This window comes from Mobula hypostoma, chromosome 9 (assembly GCF_963921235.1).
Source record: "Mobula hypostoma chromosome 9, sMobHyp1.1, whole genome shotgun sequence".
In the NCBI taxonomy this organism is placed as follows: domain Eukaryota; kingdom Metazoa; phylum Chordata; class Chondrichthyes; order Myliobatiformes; family Myliobatidae; genus Mobula; species Mobula hypostoma.
The window spans coordinates 99,603,090-99,614,675 of NC_086105.1; the positions used below are offsets into that span (position 1 = coordinate 99,603,090).

Below are 11,586 nucleotides of genomic sequence, written 5' to 3' on the forward strand. Positions count from 1 at the left end.
AATATAGCAAATATTAATTTCAACAGCAGCCAGTCTTCAGATCTGAATTGCCGATTGTAGTTTGAAATTTAAATGATGCTCAGAACAATAATATACTTGGAACTGCAGACTGGGGTCTATTACAAACCAGGAAACACCCCATTGGCCTGAGATGTCTGGATATGCATGAATGCAGCCTAGACTCAGTGGTGATTAACGTTCATTTCGGGTGTTTGGAGTGTTGGTGCAAATATCTAGGTGTTTGAAAAGTGTGTGTAATTCAAAGGAAGCATTGTAGATACATTGTAACTATAGAATTGTCCTGCTTTATCTTTGGTCTTTAGCATATAAAAATGTGATATATTGTTGGGTTAGATTAGATTATGAGGACACGCAGTCTCCCTCCAGGAGCCTCCCTCCAGAGTGACTTCAAATACTGTCAGCTTGTGTGTGCCAAATAAAGACTTTTATACTCCTAGCTGCGTGTCTCTCCAGTGGCTTTCGTTGACAGTCACAACACAATCCATGCATACATGTCTTCCAGAGATTACCCACGAGACTGATGATTAACACCTAGGTACAAAACATTTATTCCAAAATTGATGAAGAAACTGAAACACCTCAGTTGATGCAAGAACTAACATGCTCCCACCCAGAATTCACCAGGTGCTGTCCATGAAGTGGAAACCTTAGCATCTCAAGATGATCAAAGGACTAAGACCAAAGTGGTTATTTTAGCTGTTACGGATGTAGGAATGTAACGCTATCATTGTTCTATATTAATACATCTTTTTAAGAATGCTACATGTATTTCCTCTTTAAGAATTTGTACTGTTTTGAGCATGTCATTTGACTTGGGTGCATTAATAAAACAAGTTCCCTTTGGCTGTTCTAGAGAATTCCTATCCTAGTTAATGTATGCAGAACTCATAATTCTCCTAGTGTGATGTGCTCTAAGCAGGCAGAACCAGCAGAACTCACTGCTTCAAGTACCTACCCTATTAAGAAGGGCTAAATCCAGAAGCTTATATTCTAGATCAGGGGTTCCCAACCTACTTTATGCCGTGGACCAATACCATTAAGCAAGGGGCCTGTGGACCGCAGGTTGGGAACCCCTGGTCTAGACAAAAGAACAGATGGTAAATTGCAGGAGCTCGTCACTCTGCCTGAAATTTTCCACCATTAGCCCACATCACACCTACCCCTGGAAAGGAAGGTCCCAGCATCAGGATTCCAATGGTCTACTGCAGCTTACTCTGAGGCTGATGGCATAATCCCTCCTCAACGCTTATTTCAATTATTGTAATGGTTGTCTCATATCTGTAACTTTGGTTTGTTGCAGGTAGAGTCCCTGGGCGATAGTTTTGTCCTTTTCATCGACTACTGCTGGATGTTGCTACACAGGATGAGGCAGGTCTTTCCCTTCAATGCTCCAAAGGCACTGATGCAGCTAGAGCTGATGCTGAGGTAATCCTGACCAAGCCATGCCAGATTAAGCTGGACTTGTAAAACTAGGCCACACCAAATCAGACAGGAAGGATGTCACTAGGGCTAGCGGGCTTGATTTATGAGAAGAGGCTGTGATTTAGGGTGAGAGACTGAGGATTTAAAACGGACCTGAGGGGCAGCTTGATCATTGACCAAGGGACTTTTCATCCCTGGAGTGTAGGAGGATGAGGGGTGATCGTATAGATATATATATATATAATTATGAGGGGTATTAATAAGCTGACTGAGATAACTGGATCTCTCAGCTCAGTATGTACGCATTCAAATATTTGTCAGTGTAACCAATGACAAATTGCCCCTTTCAGCTCCCCACCCTGCCACAGTGGCATTAGAAATCATTTCCAATGTAGCCGACACCCAAAAGAGGCAGGTGACTCCTGGACGAGGAAGAGGCAGATCTTTATCTCCAGTGTCTGATGGCAATGAAGTGGCCAGAACTAATATAGACTGAACCAAGTTGTAACAAGCTGAAGCATTCCAGGTCAGACCATGATGCCAGAAGCATGCCAAGCCAGACTAGAAAAAGAACTGGGCCTGCGAGTGCAAGGAGAGCTTGATATCCGAACCAATCAACCCAGCCTATCTAATACCTGCAAAGATCACCTTCTGTGTCTTTACTGAATAGCGATCGCCAGTCGTAGTTATCACAACAACCAGCCCTTCAGTGAGCAGCTCAGCCATACAGGTTAGTGATCAGACCAGCTCTCCTCTTGGTCCACGTCTCCCAGCAAGTCAGTAACTATAGTGACAGAAACAAAACTACTGCAATGGAGAGAATACAGTTTAACCAATAACTAATCTCTCTCTGCTTCCCTCTCCATCTCGATATCTTTCTAATAGGGAGGACCTATTTCCCTTAGGTAAGGAATTGTAAACCAGGGTGTGTAGATTTAAAGTAATTGGCAGAAGAACTAAATGGGAGATAGTTGTGTATTTAATATTTCAGTAATATTGTAAATATATTGGTTGATTAAGCATTCCTCTTCGTTTAAATAATTCATTATGGGTTATGTATATATATAAATGTGTTAATTGCATATGCCATTACTCAGCCACATGATAAACACGTGCCTCAATTAAAGTGAAAACTAAGTTCGATTCACATTTCAAACTTCCATCTTTTCCTTTGAACTAGTTTAATGTTTTGAAATTACAAAGCATAACAGAGATGAGGAAATATTAGATATCCGGAGGGGGTGGGGGTCGGGAAAGCATAGCTCGGAAGGGCATTTTCAGCATTGCCTTTAGCACAGTTGCACAGTACTTGGATGTGCTCACAAAGAGCTGTTTGCAAGGACTTTGGTGCAAGGCTAGAACATGGGATTAGTAGGGGTTACCCTTTTTAATCAGCATAAACATGAAAACCTGAACTGCCTTCTCCAGTGTCAATGTTCTGATTCAATATCTTTCATCACCTTCCTTGTCTTCTCGCTCTGATTTTCTCTCGCTGTCATGCTTTCTATCATTGTCTCCAGCTCTCTGCTTCATTACCTTTCAATCTCGTTCTCTCTGTTTATTTCTTTCTCACTCTCTTTCCCGCTCTCATACTATTCCCCTATGTCTATCCCCATCCTGGCTCTTTTCTTTCTCAATGTCACCCACCCGCCCCCCCCCCCCGACCCCTCCATGCTTCTCTCACCCATTCTCCTTCGATATTTTCAGGTGCTTGCTGAAGATTCACTCCATGGAGGCTTTCAAAGTAATCTGCCCTGTTCATAAGCCGCTCCATGAGGAACTGGTTGTGAGAACAAAGGTACAGTGTGTGACTTTCACTGTCAGTAGTTTGAAAGTGCAGGCACAATCTACAAGGTAACAATGCAGTGGGGCTCACCTGCATATTGTTAGTGGGATTGAGGAAAGAACCCTTCTGATGTAGAGTAACTCATCTTGCAGAATGCTATTGATAATAAGTGCCATGGGAGAGGCTTCTGGATGTGCTATAACATGACGATAACAGCATCAAATGTCAGAAGCTCACAGAGGGAATCCTTCGATGATCTGGTTTGTAAAGATGATGAGAAGCCAGAATCACAACAATATGCAATTCATCAGAACTAAGGGCCGAGGGCAGACAGTCAAAGTTGAATGTGGTTTTATATGAAATAATGTTCTATATCATTCTTCAGTGGGTTCGGTGGGAGGGGGAGAGAATGTACCCAAGAAGTGAACGATAAAGTTTTTATACTGTTAGTTGTCAAGTAGCTCAATTTCTCAACTACCTTTAGGTGAGAAGGAAGACAACAGAGATTGTTAATGAGAATATGTTGTAGGAAGTGTTGTATCTTGCAGTCAGCTGAACACAGTTTCAGTCAGACTCAGAATAAACATAGCTGCACTGCACTGTGCATCAACTGCAGCTAAATGCATTTGCAAGCGTGCATCAAGAGACCCTGAAAAAGTAACACTGTAATAATTGGCACTGTGTTAATTTTATAGCGATCCACAGCTGAATGGTATCAGAAAATGAGAGATAGCTTCAAACCAGTAACCAAGGTATGTTAATGTGAATTCGACAGTATGTGTAGAAGCACAGGAATGTGACTTGGCATTGTTGTCCATTGGTACTTGAATACTCAGTCTCCCTCTGTTGTCCATTGTTGCTGAATACTCAGTCTCCCTCTGTTGTCCATTGCTACTTGAATACTCAGTCTCCCTCTGTTGTCCATTGCTACTTGAATACTCAGTCTCCCTCTGTTGTCCATTGCTACTTGAATACTCAGTCTCCCTCTGTTGTCCAATGTTGCTGAATACTCAGTCTCCCTCTGTTGTCCATTGCTACTTGAATACTCAGTCTCCCTCTGTTGTCCATTGCTACTTGAATACTCAGTCTCCCTCTGTTGTCCATTGCTACTTGAATACTCAGTCTCCCTCTGTTGTCCATTGCTACTTGAATACTCAGTCTCCCTCTGTTGTCCATTGCTACTTGAATACTCAGTCTCCCTCTGTTGTCCATTGCTACTTGAATACTCAGTCTCCCTCTGTTGTCCATTGCTACTTGAATACTCAGTCTCCCTCTGTTGTCCATTGCTACTTGAATACTCAGTCTCCCTCTGTTGTCCATTGCTACTTGAATACTCAGTCTCCCTTTGTTGTCCATTGCTACTTGAATACTCAGTCTCCCTCTGTTGTCCATTGCTACTTGAATACTCAGTCTCCCTCTGTTGTCCATTGCTACTTGAATACTCAGTCTCCCTCTGTTGTCCATTGCTACTTGAATACTCAGTCTTCCTTATTTATTAACGAACTCCTGATCAGCTTGATCAATGTTCATTCATCAGAACTTACTTGAAATTTACTTCATATTTCTGATGGAATGTCAGAAGTCATTTATCTTCTCACAGATACAGCCTGACCTGCTGAGTATTTCCTGTATTTTTGAGTTTTTTATATTTTCTGCATCGGCGTCTTTTTTTTAAAATTTTCACGATCAGCTTGGCTGTACGAGCTCAGACTGTAGTAAGGATGGGGAAGGATGGCTGTTTCAGTGATGGAGTTTGTTACTACACCACAGAGATTACATGAAACCATGTGGATCCACCCAAAGGTCTCCTATCTGTGGGAAAGTGAGGGGTTTTGCATTTAGTGGGAGATGTATTAGTGAAAGGTAAAAATAAAAACTGACATGTTGGAATTCTGAAATAATGTTAGAGAATGATAGAAATATTCAGCCGGTTGGGCATCACCTGAGGAGAGAGAAATGGAGTTAATGTTTCAGAAAAATGACCACTCATCAGAATCGGTTGAATTATGTTTGGAAGAGTGAAGTATGTTTGTGGAATAATTTGGGTCTGGGGTGGATTGCAGGTTGAGTTTTGGGGGATGATTTATGTTCAGAATGGGGGCATTTTTGGGTTTAGGAGGTGAGCTGTGCCTGGGGCAGAGGGCAGGTTAGGGGGAGAGATTTTGGAGTGACTTGGGTTTGAGGGGTGTGAAGTGGAAATGGAAAACTCCTTGCATTGTAAAACACTGACTTTAAATTTCAGACAGATCAGGCTCGGCTGAGGGCTCTGGTCATGCTGGTTGACACAGTTTGCACAGATTTGCGCAAAAAACAAAAACTCTACGGCAAAATATTTATGAGGTAAACATTTTCGTTTTCTTTTCCTCTTTTATAGCATTTCAATTACTTTATGAGATTAAATTAAGGATAGAGGAAGCTCTATCTTGTACTTGACCTGTGCTGTGAAGTAAAACCCATACTGTAGTATGTGTGAGATACATGGTAGAGCTTCCCCAATCCACCACTACAAGACATACTCCGTAGCAGTATTTCTGTCCCATTTGAGGACGCATAATTCACCAGATCATCTAGTGCCTCTGCTTTGGGTTGCTTATCTATAAACCTCTTTGGATTTATTGTGGATTATTTTCTTATTCTTTGGTGGGTTTGGAGTGGGTGAAGGAGGGGAGGATGGGGTTAGACGGGCAAAGAGATCGCAGGCTTTGGTGAGACAGTGAGCCCATGGTCACGAGATGGGGATGGGGCATGAGATTGCGCGCGGTAGTAATTCCTTGGGTTCCTCTGAGCCAATCCGACTTTACCAGCTTGACAGGGGTAATGAGATATGCCAGAGAGATGTTCATATAAATGTGTGAATGAACTTCTTAAGGGCTTATAACTGCACTGAGCTGCTGTTCCTTGTAAACTTAAAAGAATGTCTTTCTGTTTCTAGTGTTGTGAAGATTGAGTACTTTAGTTTGACTTACCAGCAGCTGGAGAAACTGGTAAGGATAACGGGAATATCTGAGACTGTAATCTGCTGTGAACGGAGATACTCAAAGTAAGCCCCCATCCCATGCGAGAGATACCCAGAGTTAGCCCCCAAGGGGTGTGAGTGAATTATAGGGAAAGCCTCGTGTGAAGGTGAACTCCCCATTGGACAGATTGGGACCAATCTTAGATATCCTGAGAGGAAGTCTGCCCCCCCGCTTTTCACAAATGAGTTTCTCAGCATTGGCCCCCTCCTTCTCCACCACGGGAGGCTTTGCTGGTGAGCCCGCATTGTGAGGATTGAGCACCCCATTAGTGAAAGATCAGCCTGCAACCAAAGACTTTCCAAATTGAGACAATGTGTAAACATCAGCAAACTGAGACCAGGGCATCACATTCCTCCTGTGACTCACCTCATTTGATGACCTCCCAGTGTTGATTTGTTCCTCCATAACCTTTACATTACCCTGACAGCATTTCCCATCTCCTCACTTAAGTTTCTCGGAATGGGTGGATGATTTTGGATAACTGTGTACCTGACTGTCACAATGAGTGGATGGGCCCTACTCAGTATGGCTACTGTTCATTGCAAATGAACAACCTGGGCTTGATCAGAACTTACCACATTCAGAATCAGAGCATTGGTCCTGTCGTACAACTCCCCTTTATGCCTATGGCCCCTCCCGCCGTCGTCATGTTTTTAAATCCATCAGAGTAGTTTCTGCTTCAGCTAGGCTCCTTCTCCACTGAAGAGGCAGAGCCCAACAAGATTGTGACACAGGACCACCTGAGTATCTTGGCTCTCTTCAAACTGCTTCCTAATCTCTAGCTGAGTCACGAACTGATTTCCTCAACTGGCTGTTTGATGCCTCCCGCAGATTGCAGATGATGTCTTGACAGTAATGGAGGAGCTGGGAGCAGCCATGGAACAGGAGATGTCGAGAATGACCCAGCAAATCGCAAAGACACTGTTCGAGCTATATCTGTCTCTGAAGGAAATTAAACACTTCAGGGAATTCCTGCCATTGAAGTGAGTTGACTGAAGCTACAACTATTTAAAAATACTTGGAAGATCAGAGAGTTGCAGCGAGGAAGTATTAATGTTTCAGGTTGCTGATCTTTTATGAGGACTAGGAAGTAAAACAAGCTTCAAAGTGCAGAGAATGGGGGAGGAGGCAGAGAGGGGTCTCTGTGAAGGTAGAGGGTAGAAATGAATGATCAAAGTGGTGATGGAGCCAGGTGAGAAAGAGTGGTCAAATCATTGGTGAACAATACTGTAGAAGGTATCTGGAGCTTGAGAAGCAGAAGATGAATAAAATATAAAATTACCCCCCAAAATGATGATTAATGAAAATGAACAATGCAAAATGTGCTGATTATCTGACTGTATTGAATTCAATGTTCAGTCTGGAAGTCCGTTCAAAGTTCAAAGTAAATTTATTATCAAAGTACATATATGTCACCATATACAATGCTGACATTAATTTTCCTGTGGGGATACTTAGCAAATCTACTGAATAGTAACTATAACAGGATCAATGAAAGATCAACCAGAGTGCAGAAGGCAACAAACTCTGCAAATATAAATAAATGGCAATAAATAACAAGAACATGAGATAAAGAGATAAAGAAAAGAGTCCTTGAAAATGAGATTACAGGTTGTGGGAACATTTGAATGATGGGGCAAGTGAAGTTGAGCTTAGTTATCCCCTTTTGTAGTAACTGTTCTTGAACCTGGTGATGCAAGTTCTGAGGCCCTTGTATCTTCTACATGATGGCAGCAGTGAGAAGAGAGCATGGTGGGGATCTCTGATGATGAATTCTGCTTTCCTATGATAATAATTCAAGTAGATATGCTCAATGGGTGGGAGGACTTTACCTGTGATGTAGTGGGCCAAATCCACTACTTTCTGTAGGACGTTCTGCTCAGAGGCTTTGGTGTTTCCATACCAGTCTGTGCTACCGCCTTAGCAGGAAGATCGGGTGTTGTTACTTTAAGTTTCATTGAAAAAGTGCAGGAGGACAAAGACAGATGTGTCGGAGAGAAATTGAGAAGTAAAGTAACAGCTAGTTGGAAGTCTGGGTGGAACTTGTGCTCTGAGCGAAGTTTGCTGCAGAAATGTCACCCACTCTGCATTTCCCAATGTGATATAAACCACAGAGTGAGCACTAACAGTAGAACGCTCAATTTGAAGAGCGTGAATCCTGCCTTCATTTGCTATGTCTGAAGATAAATGGGTATTGCCCTGCATATGCATGGGAAGCAGAGGGTGAAAGGGGAAGAATGAATCAGAAATTCAGGAAGAAACAGTTCCTTCAATAACTTGATGGAGGAGGCATAAGACAGGAGGATCCAGATATTACGGTGGATACTCGGAGTGTGGAGGCACAACGATTGAAGGCAGGTATGGGCAATGGAACAGGCATGGTTGAGGGTCATGTCAATCATGGTGGAAGGAACAAGCAGTTGAGGAAAAAGAGAGATCAAGGTACTGTGATGTGGAAAGTAGCATCATCGACAGACTGGGAATTTGGGAGACTGGAATGATATTTACACAAGATGCAACATTTTACTTCAATACGGCACCAGGGATGAAAGCCCCTAAGTCATTGGGAGTGTCAATAAGTGTGAATGCAGTAAGGCGACCATATTAACCAAAGATTTTCTTGGTGTGAACACTCAGAGGGCATGTCATTTTGTGAATGAATCTGGAACAAGGGTCACTGTTTAAAAATAAAGGATCATCCTTTAAGATAGAACTTTTTTTTCTCTTGAAGGGCTGCAAGTCTTTGGAACAGTCTTTCCCTGTGATGGAACCAACATTTTTGATAACTTTTAAGAGAGAACCGTATAGATTCTTGATAAATAACGGGGTGAAAAGGGAGAAGCTTTAATGCGAAGGTGGGATGACAGTCAGACAAACCATGATCTTAGAAAATGTGTGGCAGATTTGAGAGACAGAGTGACCTACTCATACTCCTAAATTATGTGTCCATACACATGCTGTTTTGCTCTTTTTGCATTACTCTACTTGAGCCATCTCTTTGAAATTTTCCCTTAGCCTGCTCTCATCTAAAAACAATCCTGGCTGCTCCACATTGAAGTCCCTCATCCCCAGGGCCATTCCAGGAAACCTCTGCGTCCTTTCTAAGGCCACGATATCTTTCCTAAAGTGAGATGTCCACAAATGTATGTAATATGTGGGTGTCAATCATAGCCCAATGGTAGCAGAAGGATGTGGGTCTAAGGACATTCTGAAGCTGTGTATAAAGTCCACTCTGATTATCAGGTACAGCACTGCTCAAGGAAACACTGAGCTGAAACAACATCTCCCTTTAGGTGAAGGAGAGCAGCAATCCCATACTGGGTCCCATTCAACGGGGAATGATCAAACACACAGATCCCACCCAGCAGGAATCATGTCAGACTGATTCCAACGAGCAAGGGTTGGTCTATCATCAGATCCCAAAGACCTAGCAGGGAGAATTATAATACTGCATCCTGTTCAGGCCCTAAATCTGTTTATCTTTCCCTCTGCAGGGACTCAGATCTGGGACTCGGGAATTTCCATGACTGGTTCCAGATATCTATTAACAAGTGGCTACACATAGTTTATGAGAAGGCATGTGAACGAATCACGAAGGCGGTGATGATGGATCAGGTAAATGACTTGAGAAGGTAAATGGAATCAGCTAACAGCTTTTCATGTTTTTGAACGCATTGGCAAAGTAGGCCTTTTGCTCCTGTCTTCCTCTTGCATTCAGCTGACAATTGTCTGGTGAAGCTTCACTCACATTAGTGAACTATAGTAGAAAATGAGTGTGCAAAAGCTGTAAACAAGAGAAAATCTGCAGATGCTAGAAATCCGAGCAACACACACACACAATGCTGGAGGAACTCAGCAGGCCAGGCAGCGTTTATGAAAAAATGTACAGTTGATGTTTCGGGCTGAAACCCTTCAGCAGGACTGGAGATAAAAAGCTGAGGAGTAGTCTTAAAATGTTCAGGGAGGGGAGAGAGAGAACCACCAGATGATGGGTGAAACTTGGAGGGGGAGGGATGAAGCAAAGAGCTAGGAAGTTGCTCCCTGAATTAGTGATACAAGTATTGAGGGTGGTAAAGAAGGTTTATGGAATACATACCTTTACCAGTCGGGACTTTGAGTAGCTGTACAAAACTTTGCATTTGGAGCATCGTTGCAGTTCTGGTTGTTGCAATACAGGAAAGATGTGGAAGTCTTCGAGAGGATGCAAGAGGGATTCACCAGGATTTTGCCTGGATTAGAGAGTACTAGCTATAAGGAAAGGTTGGATTGTTTTCTCTGGAGCGCCAGAGGCCAATGGGCAAACTGATAGAACATGACTGACATAGAAAGTCAGTCTTTTTCCCAGGGTGGAGGAGTCAAATACTAGAGGGCAGAGATTTAAGGTGAGAGAAAAGTGTAAAGAAGATTTGAGAGCAAGTTTTTTGTTTACTCGGAGTAACAGGTGCCTGGAAAGTACTGCCAGGAGAGGAGGTGAAAGCAGATACAGTAGCAATATTTAAAAGCCAATTAGACAGGCATATGATCAGGCAGGGAATGGAAGGATATAGGTCAATGTACAGGCAGTTGGGATTATTTTTAAATTGACTTCATGATTGGTAGAGGCATCATGGAAAGATGGGCTTGTTTCTGTGCTGTATGTTTTTTTTTCTTTGAAGGAGCACAACTGAAGTATGAAAGGAGAATCAGCGGGAGGGTAGACTTCTTGACAAGGGAGGGTGCGGATGGGAAATGGCAGGTGATTCAAAGTTTGGATGGAGCCAGCAACAGGGCTGTGTGTGTTCAATGAATGACTCTGTCTGCTGGTGAATTCCGTGCTGCCCTGTTCTTCTTTCTGCTGGTAATGACAGTGAACGTTTGTGATTTTTTCCCCAGCTCGATCCCGTTGACACCCTGTCCAAACACAGCAGCTCAGCTGTTGATGTGGTGACCTGTTTCAGTCAGATCAAGAGCTTCTGGCTACAGCTGGCCTGGCCTGACCCGATGGGAGCTTTTGTGTTTGTAACAAAGATCACTGACGTGAGTAACCACACTGATTCCTCCCGGTACTGTGTAGAAAGCCAGAGTAAATCAAGCACATTAGCCTGCTGGGATCTCGAACACATTAGCCTGCTGGGATCTCGAACACATTAGCCTGCTGGGATCTCGAACACATTAGCCTGCTGGGATCTCAAACACACTAGCCTGCTGGGGTCTCCTTCTCCTGTTTAACTGGTGATTAGATTCTCTGGCTGGTGTGAAGAAACTGGAATAAAGAGGCTGAGGAGTGAATAAACTCAAAGAGAGACACCAAAGATGGTTGCTTGACTAACCTGAGCTTCTGATTACAAAGAGTAATCTGCA

The 11,586-nt window shown here is 43.0% G+C and overlaps 1 protein-coding gene across 4 annotated transcripts in view; it reads left to right on the forward strand.

The window, feature by feature from the left end:
• The window catches only part of baiap3 (BAI1 associated protein 3), a 313,607-nt gene that overhangs the window by 273,810 nt on the left and 28,211 nt on the right, over positions 1-11,586 (forward strand). For all 4 annotated transcript variants that reach the window (XM_063058746.1, XM_063058745.1, XM_063058744.1 and 1 more), the window contains 8 exons: positions 1,322-1,446; positions 3,151-3,241; positions 3,925-3,981; positions 5,472-5,569; positions 6,162-6,213; positions 7,078-7,229; positions 9,741-9,861; positions 11,119-11,262. In XM_063058746.1, coding sequence (XP_062914816.1) covers positions 1,322-1,446; positions 3,151-3,241; positions 3,925-3,981; positions 5,472-5,569; positions 6,162-6,213; positions 7,078-7,229; positions 9,741-9,861; positions 11,119-11,262 — 840 coding nt within the window. The remainder of the gene's footprint in view (positions 1-1,321; positions 1,447-3,150; positions 3,242-3,924; positions 3,982-5,471; positions 5,570-6,161; positions 6,214-7,077; positions 7,230-9,740; positions 9,862-11,118; positions 11,263-11,586) is intronic.